Genomic DNA, 13,706 nt, shown 5'->3' with positions numbered 1-13,706 from the left:
AAACAGTGTAGCATTTTGTTCTTTTAGATTAGTAGCTTAATGTCTAAAGATCTTTTCCATACACCATTAGAAAAAATAACTATAGCAGGGAAGTCTTTCCCCTGTCGACCAATGAAACACAAGGATGGATGGGCCTACCCCATCCTCTGTCCTGACATGAGAGGGGCCTTGTCAAGCCTCTGGCCCTTCAAAATAGGCAAGTTTTCATGTTCGTGAGTATTGCTTAATTATCCATACATAGCCATTTACAAGCATAGCCAAAGGGTTCTGACTCCACAATAGTCCCCTGTTTAATGGGAAATAACATTACGACGTGCAGCTAAAATTATTCACTGCATTACCCACGTTTCATAACACGTATTAACTCCAGCAATTTCATGCATATGGATAGTGACAGGGATTCTTAGCAGGGGAGCTCCTGATTGTACAAAAACTAATTTCACAATGATTAGTTTGGGTGGTGATGTGAACCATTGTGTGTGTGTTTAGGTGTGTGTGTGTGAGGGGGGGGGGGGGGTAGGGGGGGGGGGTCGAGACATAGGTTGTCATGATGGTGTTGTTTTGATTCTGCATTAAAGCAAGAGAACACATATCACAACCATTGTGTGTCCATCATTTACAGCAGCTTTGCCAGCTCTTCAAAGAGCTCATCCAAGGTAGAGATACTAGTCATAAATAAAGGGCTGAGCACAATGCAAACCATTTAGCCTCAGGAAGAAGTTAATGAGTCATGGCCAAGTGTGGGATTCCATACATATGTAAGTTTAGGAGATATTCAGCAAAGCTTTAAAATCACGAAAACATTACCAGGGACCATTGCTCACAATAAATATTTTAATTGTGTTTATGAAATGGGATGTACTGGGATGTACTGGGATGTACTGATACTAACAATTCTCAATAGTTCATACTTAATAGTTTGTTTCTTAAAGCTGCAATAGGTGAAATAATATAATTAGTTCTAATATAAAATATTTTCATATTTCACATACTTTCCTCTTGCTCGAGTTTGATTGACAATGGTTTCACAAATTAAGCCAAGGCGGAAGACAAGCTTATATATTCTTATATAACATCATATGTATATATAAAGGCATTAGTGTAAAAGTAACAAATGATATCCCTTGAAACATAACTCAACTGGTTCTAGCCATGAAATTGACTTGACTCCCCCTTTATTTTGTCAGAATTTGTGTTGCAAGGCAGTAATGATTGCACAACACCACTAGGTGGCAACACACTATCTTTAACTCATTGCTTCAAGTTCTGAACATGACTTTGAACACCAAGTATATTCGTTAAGAATGTTACAAATCTGTACAAGATTATATATCTAAAATACATTGTTATATCAATATATATATATATGTATATACGAGACATTGTGTATAGCGAGACATTGTTATTGTTATTTTAATGTTCGTTCCTTGCTTTCGGAAATATTAACGCCAAACACGGCACTGTGGGTTTGCAGATTAGGGACAGAGTGCGCGCTTTGTGTTTGTGAGGTCCTCCATGCAACGCTGCCTTACTGGGGGAAAAATCAGAGAATGGATTGTTTTCACCGCTTTTCAAAAAGTAGTTCCCTGACCGGGAATCGAACCCGGGCCGCGGCGGTGAGAGCGCCGAATCCTAACCACTAGACCACCAGGGATACTATAGTGAAGTAAAATGTCATGAGCACCGTCTCGCTAAGGTCTGCTCTTGCAGAGTTTAGGATGAGTTCAGACGATTGTGTCGCGGCGCGTGTGGACAGAAGGGCGCGATAGGGAGCAGAGAGGGAAGGAGGGGTATAGATGACGACGAGGAGGATATTAGGAGGTTTGGTTCAAGGCAGGGAGAGCGAGGGGTACATGGTCACTGCTGTCCCAGATTTGGAGGTGTCAGCGTCTGGGGAGAGATTGATGACTGCCAGCAGTAGATAACAGCTTGCAGTATGAGGGCAGATTAAAGCAAGTAGAGATTTTGCGGGGGAACCTCACCCCACCCTGACTGGGCTGTGCAGTAATAACAACGGTGATGGTCTCACATCCTCAGAGACTGCAATTACTTCCAAAGTTAATTGCAGGGTATTACAAGGAAAATGTATGCTGCTTTTTTTAATGACATAAGGAGCACAGTGTGAAAATAAAATGGTATGACATATACTCAGACACACAAGTTTGGGCATAGTCTGATATGTGAAAAAACGTTCTTAACAAGCATCTCACTTCCCTCCCCCTTCAGCTGCCAGACCCCACTATATTGCAGAGTTTAAGTGCAGACATACAAGCCCCTGTTTACTCTCTAATCCATTACCCCTCTCTGTCTGAACATTGTAAGGACAGTCCAGCTGATAACGTCTCTCCCCCTACCCTGCCCAGCTTGCTTCCCATGAACACTGTGAGAGGTCCACCACAATGCCATTGTTGTCCATAGGATTGTCTGCAGTCATTACCTATTCAGCCAGCCGTCATGCCTTTTGTCCGAAATCATTCTTTACTCCGGCCTTAAGACCTCTCCCTGTCTGCCTCAGCCCATCTGCCCCCTTCTGCAGCACGTTCCGCTGATCCCCCACTCCCAGCCCCCGCGCTTCTCAACCTCACGCACACTCACGCACACTCACACACACTCACACACACTCACACACACTCCACACCAGCTGTCCTGCCCCTGTCCCTTGGGTGTAAACAGGTGCTGGGCTTGTGCAGGCCTCTGTAGAGTGCACATGGTAGAAACACTCGCACAGTCTCCATCCGGCAACTAAAGCTCTGTGGAACACATCTTGATGTTACTTCCTTGTTATGCCCTCTTGTTATGTCCTGTTGTGCTCTGTTCATTTCCTTTTACCGCTAGTGCTTAGATTGTGTTGGTAAAGAGAAATCAGAAAGGAGGTGACAAAAGTTGAGTAACTTTTCATTCAACTGGAAATCTATAATATAATGTGTCATCATTATTTTGAAACAGGAAACATTGAAGTTAGACAAAAAAAAGTAGAAACTAGGGTGAACACAAACAAATGCTATTAGTATTGATATGCACTCTATACATAATATAAACTTAGGCCTAATAGTCCTCATGCGTATCAGCTGATATTTCCACTGAGAAGTGCTATCAGTGTCCAATTTGCTTTGGATTAAGGATGAAACCTTATATTCCAGCTCCTGTCCATGCATGCGGACAGGATGTAAGGTGCTGGCCAAGTGGTTATGTAAAAATAGCTCCCAGTAGTCATTGATGGGAGTTAAAAATAGAGAGAAGGAGAGGGGGCTATCATGAGGAGCCTCTGGTTAAGGATAATTATAGCACAGGCACAGTGCTGTTTACCAGGAGGCCGCCAGCTAGGGGTGTACTTATCAATAACACCATACAAACAGACCAAAATAGACCTGCAAGCCCGGTCACCTCCGTCATTTGTGGACTGATGCAGCCAAGGTGAAATTAAATCACTTTTATGAGGGGCATCAAAGGATTACTCAGAGAGGGTCATCTATTTAAGGATGCCATGGTTGTAAATTAGGAATTGGTCTCTTCTCCACAAAATATGGCCAGCATATGTAACATTTCTGTATTTAATAACCTTTGTAATTGTTGATGGCAATACAAAATAATTAATTGTAGTAGATTAAATTTCGAGACCATCAATGACACTCAATGAACCAGACTTGCATATATTTGTGCTCTAGAGTTTTTATTCAACATATTGATAGGGTTTAACTGTGTATCGAGATTATGACAGTTTAATTTGTCAATGTGTGATAAAACAGAGATAAAAGTTTAAATATCCGAAGGTTTTACACAATTAGTGTATAAAATGAAGCATGTAGGCCTACTAATCTCACATAACAAAGTACACAAAAAACATGCAAAGTATAACGGAAAAAGTACATTAACTGAACATGGTTGTATTCTCTTGTGTGTAGGGGGAGGGGCAGACGGGCGATTAGAACGCCCGGAGAGAAGTCCACAGAAAAGAGAGCCAGTCAACTTGAACTGAGTACCGCGAGCGGCCGTCGAGCGCACACAGCATTCCCGTTGCCAGCGAGCTTTAACATTTCTGACAAGAAGAAGACCGCGACGTTTTTGTGAATTGTGTGTCTAGATTTTTAGGAGGGCCATAATACGGTCTTGAAACGTAACTTACTTCTCACTGACAATCTCAAGATGTCGATATTGCCCTTCACTCCTCCGATTGTAAAGAGGCTTCTGGGCTGGAAGAAGGGGGAGCAGAATGGACAAGAGGAGAAATGGTGTGAAAAGGCTGTCAAAAGTCTGGTGAAAAAGTTGAAAAAGACGGGACAACTGGACGAGTTGGAAAAAGCCATTACAACGCAGAATATAAACACGAAATGCATAACTATTCCGAGGTAAAAGTAACTAGCTAACTAGCTAACCTTCTATTTGGGTGGCTCTAACGAACGTCACAAGCTAGACAGCTAGACTAGTAGCTTGCTAGTACTGACTACAGTAGCAAGTAGTAACCGCTAGCTACTGTACTGATAGCGAGCTGCGTTGTTATGGTTTAATACTTGTTAGCTTGTATTAGACTGCATGATGAACAGTTCACCGCTTGTTTATCACTCAACATTGCTATTCAACACTTGATTTTTTTTCGAATGTTAATGGTACGACATATTTAGTACCCATTGATTAGTTATAAGTACTGTAGCATATCTACGCTAGTTATCAATCTAGTACTAGCTAGCGAGGTTTTGGCAATGACAGCTTATACGGAGTATTTCGATTTTGCTAGCTACCAGCCCCTTTATATTTTAAATGTGCATGTTTGCACTTAATTCTAGTTACAGCATAAATTACTGTTACAAGGTACTGCATAATTCTACTTTTAATTGCTTGTGTATATGCTAAACGAACGTTAGCACTAGGTAGCTCATATCTGGTAAATACATCTGTGTCGTGGCCTCACGACTAGTATTTGCCCAAGCTAGTAGCAGTTAGCTAGCGTAGCTAACTAAGCCTGTTACAGTATGTCCTAATGCAACTTGCTGGCTAGGCCGGTTTGATGGCAGCTACCCTTATTAACCGTTATATCAGGGCAGATGTCAGTAACCTAGCCAAAATATGACATGCCAGACGAGTTATCTGAAATTATCAATATACTTATATATAAATATGGAGAGAGAGAGAGAGAGAGAGGTCTTCATTAGTATGAAGCCTGTTGCCTTGGTTAGTTCTTGCTTGAGCGAGGTGACAAGCCATAACGATGAGTCTTTTTCCCTGAGGGTTTGAAATGCTTCTACAAGTCCTTACAGGACAGATGGGTGGCTGTTACTGGTGAGTCAGTGGGCAGGGTCAGTGTTTTGACTATAGAGTGAGAGTTGGATTGAAGCTGGATGTGGGAACTCTCTAGTTATTTATGTAATACAGTTTAAGAATTATGTGGAAAAAAAATGGCACTGTGAAGTAATAATTATTCAGAAGAAGAGTTATTCTTTATTTTATTTCAAGCCTTCGCCTCAACACACATGCACACATAGGAGGTGTGGAACAGGAGGCCTGCAGACATCCTGCTTCTCTGCGACAGCACTGTGAAAGCCAAGCCAGTCCAGCAGATGCATGGATTCCGCTACCAGTAAAGACGCATGTGTATCAGTGCAGGATAAGCTCCGGCGTAGTGTAGCTTGACGCAGGCCTCTATGCTCATATCCGGCGTCTGCGCTGCACGGGTTGTGGGAGGGTGTGGACTGCTGGTTGTTTGTGGTGTAGCCTCAGGCCTCAGTAGCAGGGACTGCTTCATTATCTCCTGGGGCCGTTCTGCGCACAGACAACAAGCCCGCTTTGTGCTGCACTGTCATCACCTTGTGTGATGTGGCCATGGGAGAGGCTGCTTTTCCAGCGTCTGGGGGGGGGGGGGGGGGGGGTGGGTCAAGGTGGGGCGCCAATCCAGTTTTCACCCATCACTAGGCTGTCCAGCCAATATGAGACAGTGTATTATCACCCTCTTATCCTTATCCATAACCTTATACCCAGAAGGCTTGGTGTCGGTGGGTAACTGGTGATCATAATGAACCAACCTCTTCCTTCAGGCTATGGTGACCTACACCCCTGTCCCTAGAGTGTAGTGTGACTGTAGGTTTGCCATGAACCTCAAAATACCAGTGTCTCCATGATGGAGTGCAGTCAAGCAGGCTACATGTCAAAAGGGCCGATAAATGGATCAGTTTACTCTGTGGGCCTCTTGGTTTTGGGTTGCTAAACTCACACATGCACACACTCCCTCAGGAAGTAGCTGTCTATGCGGGGGTGGTGGTGGTGGGGGGGGGGGTGGGGGGCAGAGCAGGCTTATCGTCTTGGCTGTGACAGGAGGCTGTGGGGGGTTCAGGGTGTCTGTGTTTTTCCTTCAGTCTCCCCCCTGGTGCCTGGTCAGAGGAGGCAGAGCCACCGTGAGGAATGAGAACCACACGTATCCTGTCTGTGAGCCCTTCAGAGGAGGCTGGGACTGGGGGAGAGAGGGCCACCACACTGGGGTCTGTGTAGGGAGCGGACCTGACAGTAGGCAGCAGAACGACCTGTTCTGCTCGCAGACAAGCCTTTACCAGACTGGGCCGCTTGTAGCTCTCAGTCAATGTATCTTTCTTCCACTGCCTGAGGGGTTTTCTGTGAGCTTGAATTGGAACGTTTACACCTGAACGTTTACAGTGTCTCGTTGGATTCATATTTGTATTACTAGTCTGGCATGTGAGTGTTTGTATACTGAGACGGCTCATAGCTCATGTTGAGTTGTGTACCTTGTTTGGAGAGGGCTGTAGGGAAGTCTGGTGTAGAATACCTTCTTTCATGCCCATGCTAATACACTGAATTCATAAGCAAACAGTACATTGAAGGCTTTTGAAAAAGCGCAAAACTTAGGGCCTGCCTACTCTGAAGGTATGTCCTACAGTGTTTCCCCTAGGTTTACAACTTTGGGGGGTGGACCGACCATGTAGAGACAGAAATGAAATGCTGTTGTGTAAATAAGATATATAACATAAGGCCATTTAGTTTGTTTAATAAAACAGCAAGCTATAGACCTGTTTTATAGGAAAGGTAACCTTAAATGACTTATTTTGTGATCTGGCACTATAGAAGTTTTTTTTTTTTTTTTACAAAATTAACTTGACCTGGCGGGGGGGGCCCCCCTAATATAATGGTAGGGGAAACACTGTCCTATAAGTGATGGTTGGGCTGCCTGTCCGTGACAGTAAAATACTGTAGCTGGAGGCTAATGTCCTGTGTGTTGCGTGTCCTCAGGTCTCTGGACGGGCGCCTGCAGGTGTCCCACAGGAAAGGCCTTCCTCACGTCATCTACTGTCGCCTGTGGCGCTGGCCGGACCTGCAGTCCCACCACGAGCTGAGGGCCATCGACCTCTGTGAGTTTGCATTCCACACCAAGAAGGATGAGGTGTGTGTCAACCCATACCACTACCAGCGCGTGGAGACACCAAGTAAGTACAACAGCCTCGTCCATGGACCAGGCCTGAAGTGTGTGTGTGTGTGTGTCCAGGTCTTCTGCTGCTGCAGTGTGAGAGACTGAGTACCCGTGTGTGTGTGTGTGTGTGTTGCAGTCCTGCCTCCTGTCCTGGTACCGCGCTACTCGGACGTCCCCACAGAGTTCCCTCCTCTGGACGACTACAGCCACTCCATCCCTGAGAACACCAACTTCCCTGCTGGGATCGAGCCCCAGAGCCACTACATCCCGGGTGAGAGCCTCTTCATTCTGCATGAAACTGTTCATTTAGCACACACACACACACACACACCAAATTGGGCATACTGTAGAAAGGTTAAGTCTTTAAGGTTGTTATTTAAATTGAACTAAGGTGCTAGTCTAACAAGCTTACGGTAAACTAGAACGGAAAGACCTCTGACATACGTCTTAAAGAAAGCACATGGCTGACCTGTTTGTGAATGTGTGTTTCAGAAACCCCTCCTCCAGGGTATCTGAGTGAGGATGGAGAGACCAGTGACCACCTGCTCAACCACAGCATGGACACAGGTAACACACACACACACACACACACACGCATGTACACACACGCTAACTTCTACACTCACAACCTCCTCTCTCTCTTCTTGCAGGTTCACCCAGTCTGTCGCCCAATCCTGTTTCGCCAACTCACAACAGTCTCGGTAAGGACTTTCAACTTGCTTGCAGCTAAACCTGGACAATTTGTGATACCGTGAAAAGTAAACGTACATCCGTGTCTTCAAGGCCCATCCTTCTGAGGTTCTAGTGAGGTTGGAGCCCATGTCGATCCAGATCTGGTCACAATCACACGGCTTCCTTCAGAAGGTGGAACTCTGGATGTTGTCCAGCTGACTTTATCCCAGCCACAGCAGGGACCTGCTTGCCTGACCGTCGAGCCCGTACCCCTCAGTCAGCTACCATACAGAGCTGGATGTGCCCCCTCCTCAGCGACCTGTCTTATCTCTAGAAATACCGCCCTCTCCCAACCAGGAAAGATATTAATCTGCAGGATTATATCTGACATGTCCTGGGCATAACTGGAGTTCACTGGGCCTCTGTGCAATTAGGAGTCCAGTGTGATCGTGCTACTTCCCTGGTGCTGGTCAATCGAAGAGATTAGCAGGCCCAAAAGCAAACAGCTGACTGCCAGCAGCATTCTTATCAGGGCTGTGTTTATAAATGGTTGGAACCACCTGCCAACAGTCTTGCCCAGATTGGAATGTGTATCTAGGTGTGTGTGCGTGTGTGGGTGGGTTGAAGGGAGAGAGCGAGGCAGCTGAAGGCCCGTGCTGGTATACTGCAGGTCTGGGAAGCTTAACCTGGGGGGGGGGGGGGGGGGGGGGGTGGCAGAGGAAATACACTATGAAAGAAGCCTTTGTCTCTAACCCTTTGAGGTCCTCTGGTAGAGTTGACACAGACAGCACAGGGTAATGTAATAATGATCATATCCTGTTGCCTGGTTATTCTATCTGGATGGAGGGCCACTAGGGGGGTCACCAGCAGAGAAATGGTTATTTCACGTGGCTGGCTGGTCTGACCAGGCTAGGCCTGACCCGACTCCTGGGAAAGAGGCAGCGTTGTGTTCTCCTCCATCAATTACCGGTCTGTCTGTGGACTGCTTTACCTTTCCACCCCCCCACACATCGAACGCCACTTTAACCTAACTTGTTTATCACAGAGCTCATTCCTTGTCCTCCCTCCCTCACGTCTCCTGTTTGCTTTCGTCTCTTCCCCCCCACCCCCCCCCCCACCCCCCTTCTCCTCCTCCCAGACCTTCAGCCGGTGACGTACTGCGAGTCGGCCTTCTGGTGCTCCATCTCCTACTACGAGCTGAACCAGCGCGTGGGCGAGACCTTCCACGCCTCGCAGCCCTCGCTGACCGTGGACGGCTTCACCGACCCGTCCAACTCGGAGCGCTTCTGCCTGGGCCTGCTGTCCAACGTCAACCGTAACGCGGCTGTGGAGCTCACGCGCAGACACATCGGTACAGCGCCTCCACCCCTCCCTCCCTCCCTCCCTCCCTCCCTCCCTCCCTCCCTCCCTCCCTCCCTCCCTCCCTCCCTCCCTCCCTCCCACTCCTCCTCCCCCCTCTGCCGTGTTTGTTGGGCCCGACCCCACAGGGAGGGTAGAGCTGCTCTGACTGCCTCTTCCCTCTCTCCCCTTCCAGGTCGGGGGGTGAGGTTGTACTACATCGGCGGGGAGGTGTTTGCCGAGTGTCTCAGCGACAATGCCATCTTTGTCCAGAGTCCCAACTGCAACCAGCGCTACGGCTGGCATCCTGCCACCGTCTGCAAGATCCCCCCTGGTACACACAGACACAGACAGACGCTCGCACCACCGACTCAGCACGCTCACGCACACAGAGAGTCAGGATGTGGTCGTGTGTTTGTATTTCCTAGGATGTAATTTGAAGATCTTCAACAACCAGGAGTTTGCTGCCCTGCTGGCCCAGTCAGTGAACCAGGGCTTTGAAGCCGTCTACCAGCTGACCCGCATGTGCACCATCCGCATGAGCTTCGTCAAGGGCTGGGGAGCCGAGTACAGGTACACACACACACACACACACACAGCTCCTTAGACTTTTCATGAACTCAATTTGAACAACTCGATCCCTATGCCATGAATGTAAAAACGTTGCATGCTCTCTCACACACAGAGAGTCATCGTTGTTTTGAGAGTACTGTCAAAATGTCAACTTGTTAATGCAAGCTGTCTGTCGAGGTTGAGTCATATCTAGGGGTTTAAAATCTTCCCTGTCCCTGGCTCAGTCCAGACGACAGACTGCAGCAAGAGAATGACTCACCTCCCCTCAGCAGCTCCACCACAACCTCTTAGATAAACACATAAGTGAATGTGGGAGCTTGCAGGCTCTCTGTCCCCCCCTCTGTGGTCTGTGGTCAGGGCTGTCCGCTGGGCCGGGGGCCGGCCGGCCGACAGGGGGCCTGCCCTGGTCCTCAGGAGAAAAAAAAAAAAAGCTGTCTGCAGACACCACAGCATGTGGAGCCACTTACAACCTGGCTCTGATTACACCCGACACCCACTCTACCTTTCTCACGCCTACTCCATCTCCTCGCTCGCTCACTCTCACTTTTTCTCTCTCCTTCCCCAGTTGTCTCTCTCTCTCTCTCTCTCTCTCTCTCTCTCTCTCTCTCTGAGACACTTTGTCCACTTTTACTTTCCCCCCCCCCCCCAGAATTGTAACACATACTTACTGAACTAATACTTCAGGTTTTCCTGTGTTCAGTGTGTCAAAGCATACCCTGTGTATGTATGAGGTTGCCATAACTGTTCCAAGTAGAGGGCCCACCCTTTTTCTTTATCTCATCTGATAAGACATTTAAAAAGGCTCTGAGCCCTGCTGTTCTGAGACTACTTTTGTTTCAATAAAAGCCTGAGGTGTAGCCTTGTGGACGTTGTGGTTGAACGTGCCTGAGAGCCATGGCTGTGTGGCTGACGAGGTGCCTCCAGGGAGGCAGAGGCGAGCTGGGTTGCCGCTGGTGTGTTTGGCCTGGCAGAGCCTCCTGTGTTTGGGGGAGTCTGAGTTCCACAGCATTAGAACGTCACATCGTGGAGCTGCCCAGGCCAGGAAGGGCCACAGTCGACCGGTGGTCAGGATAGGGGACTGAGGAGCCGGGCAAGAGCAGGGCAGAGCAGGACAAAGAGCGAGAGGCCTTTGTGCTCCGGCAGGCCTACTTGGAGAGGCCCTGGTGCGAGAGGTAGAGGGCGGGGGGAAGGGTGGGGCGAGACGGCTGGAGAGAGTTGAGTAACTGGGGAGGAATGTTGGAGGCATGCAGGGGTGTGGGGGAGGAGCGGAGGGAGGTGAACGATGCACAGAGCACTAGGGGGATTCCCACCGGAGTCCTAGTGGCGTGTGTCACGTTTCAGTCTCAAAACACCCTGGAAGTAAAACAGACCTGCTAGAACCATGGTTGGCTCTGAGAGTGTCTCTGAAAAGGACTGGTCATGTTGATGCGCACGTCCAAATATATATATATTTTCATTTCTCAAATGAGTCATCTTATGAAGAATCATTTCTCATTAGTCTCAGAGTTTATTTGGATTGCCCCATGGTGCCGTATATTAACTTTGTCCTCCCACCAGGCGTCAGACGGTGACCAGCACCCCCTGCTGGATAGAGCTGCATCTCAACGGGCCCCTGCAGTGGCTGGACAAGGTGCTCACTCAGATGGGCTCCCCCAGCATCCGCTGTTCCAGCGTGTCTTAGGACCAGCTCACCCTAGCGCCTCACACTCAACCTCACCCTCGCGCCTCACACTCACCCTCACCCTAGCGCCTCACACTCACCCTCACCCTAGCGCCTCACACTCAATCTCACCCTTGCGCCTCACACTCAACCTCACCCTCGCGCCTCACACTCACCCTCACCCTAGCGCCTCACACTCAACCTCACCCTCGCGCCCCACACTCACCCTCGCGCCTCACACACCCTCACCCTAGCGCCTCACACTCAACCTCACCCTCGCGCCCCACACTCACCCTCGCGCCTCACCCTCACCCTAGCGCCTCAACCTCACCCTAGCGCCCCACACTCACCCTCACCCTAGCGCCTCACCCTCACCCTAGCGCCCCACACTCACCCTCACCCTAGCGCCTCAACCTCACCCTAGCGCCCCACACTCACCCTCACCCTAGCGCCCCACACTCACAGCAGACAAGAGTCAGGATAGGTGTAGATTAAGAAGTCAGTATTCAGATGCAGAAGACTGCATTCAGGTGCATTATTTCCTATTAGTACCATCACTCCTACCTGTTAACAGACTCCTACCATTACACCACACACTCACTGTCAAAAGCACTTTCTTCACAAGAGTAGCATTTAGCGTGTCCATTTGATGGTTGTCTAGATTTGTACGTTGTGTAATTTTGTTCTGAACAGTCAGACATAGCATGTTAGCCATAGTTCTAAGAGAAGTAACAGACACATGTCTTGTTTTTCAATGCATGATTTTATAATCATGTCTTTCAATTGTGGTTCTTTTTTATCATATCTGATAAAGGAAAATATTACAACTTTTTTTTTGTTACGTAAAGAAAAGTAATTGTATGATTTTTGTAACTATTCTTTCATGTTGGGTTCAGATACAACAGCCGAAAGGGTTATGAGCAGATGGTTTCATGCGTATTTGGAATGTCTAAAGTTAATGTGTTCTCAAGATTAGTAGATGGATATAGAATATCTTTGTATAAGGACAAATTTAAAAACTTGTGGGCTATACATTTAGTGTTAATAGTTTTCTAAGTACTGAGTACTTTCCCCTCATATCTCAATAACGATATAAACAAACTGCCCGGTCAGTCACTGAATTTGTATTTAAACTATATTGTTGATAGAGAGAATCCTAATGTGAAGTGTAATTTGCTCAGTGAAAAGAGACATTTTGTCAATTATTTTGCAAACAAAATATATTTTTACTGTTTCCCCATTGAGGTTGAACAAACCTATTTCTAGGGTAATGAAAGATGGCTTGTATTAGAAACACTTGAGCCAAGGAGTCGGAGCCGCTGCCACAGGGAATTATCTCACAACAGTATACCTGCCAGACAGACGCATGACTTTTTAAAATTGAGATTTTAACACATTTGCCACAAAGAACAGACTATTTTCAATAAATTGCGCCAAAGTTGGCAGCTGTAGATATATTTTTGAACTAAGAGGAATTTGGCTACATTAATCTGAGTCAAGCTATGTTTTATTTTTACTAGATTTTAGGATCTATTTGAGAGTATTTTTTATTAGTCATGCAAAACCCCAATGTGTCTGAAAGAAAATCTATACATCCTGTATGTAAAAAAAAAAAAAAGAAGAAAATTGGTATAGTATAAACCAGCGCTGGATTGTTTATGTTTTGTCTGCCAAATCACCACATTACTGTACTCATTAATTAAAAGGAGACTGGTGAGTTATGTAATATATTTTAGTAGTTATGGTGCTTAACTGAAATACTGCATCAAAGTAGTTTGTCTCTCCAAAAGGAGATGTTTTGTAAAGAATATGTATGAAATAATGTGTTGTCAAGTATCAGTACTTATTTTCCTTTGTACTCTTAAATTGCTTCGTTTTATTATAAATGTTACTTTCCTTGTTATTTACTTAATGTTTAGTTGAATCTGTTTTGTTATCCATGACCATTTCATTAAATGTTCTTTAATAAAGTAAATAATGTAATGTTCTGTCACTTTCCAACTGTGATGTATCAAGTTCAAGATATTTATTTAAAGAAGAGTTAAGACCGGTAGA

The 13,706-nt window shown here is 46.6% G+C and overlaps 1 protein-coding gene and 1 non-coding gene across 2 annotated transcripts; one reads left to right on the top strand and one right to left on the bottom strand.

The window, feature by feature from the left end:
• Positions 1-1,582: 1,582 nt before the first annotated feature.
• Positions 1,583-1,654, bottom strand: trnae-cuc (transfer RNA glutamic acid (anticodon CUC)). Its single transcript has one exon. It is a non-coding gene; the product is annotated as a tRNA-Glu (tRNA).
• Positions 1,655-3,988: 2,334 nt separating this feature from the next.
• Positions 3,989-13,626, top strand: smad3b (SMAD family member 3b). Its single transcript, XM_067234276.1, has 9 exons — positions 3,989-4,346; positions 7,231-7,424; positions 7,545-7,679; positions 7,901-7,975; positions 8,059-8,109; positions 9,219-9,431; positions 9,615-9,752; positions 9,847-9,991; positions 11,549-13,626. Exons 1-9 carry the CDS (start codon positions 4,144-4,146, stop codon positions 11,670-11,672), a joined length of 1,278 nt encoding a protein of 425 aa, XP_067090377.1. The 5' UTR covers positions 3,989-4,143; the 3' UTR covers positions 11,673-13,626.
• Positions 13,627-13,706: the final 80 nt, after the last annotated feature.

The sequence above is a fragment of the Osmerus mordax genome, chromosome 4, assembly GCF_038355195.1.
Source record: "Osmerus mordax isolate fOsmMor3 chromosome 4, fOsmMor3.pri, whole genome shotgun sequence".
Lineage (NCBI taxonomy): Eukaryota > Metazoa > Chordata > Actinopteri > Osmeriformes > Osmeridae > Osmerus > Osmerus mordax.
Note: the sequence above shows the minus strand (reverse complement) of the source record. Positions and strands in the feature narration are given on the sequence as shown.

Coding starts and splice junctions, on each gene's coding strand:
- smad3b (XM_067234276.1), top strand. CDS start 4,144: ATGTCGATATTGCCCTTCACTCCTCCGATTGTAAAGAGGCTTCTGGGC. Junction 4,347..7,230: donor AAATGCATAACTATTCCGAG/GTAAAAGTAACT, acceptor GCGTGTCCTCAG/GTCTCTGGACGGGCGCCTGC. Junction 8,110..9,218: donor GCCAACTCACAACAGTCTCG/GTAAGGACTTTC, acceptor TCCTCCTCCCAG/ACCTTCAGCCGGTGACGTAC.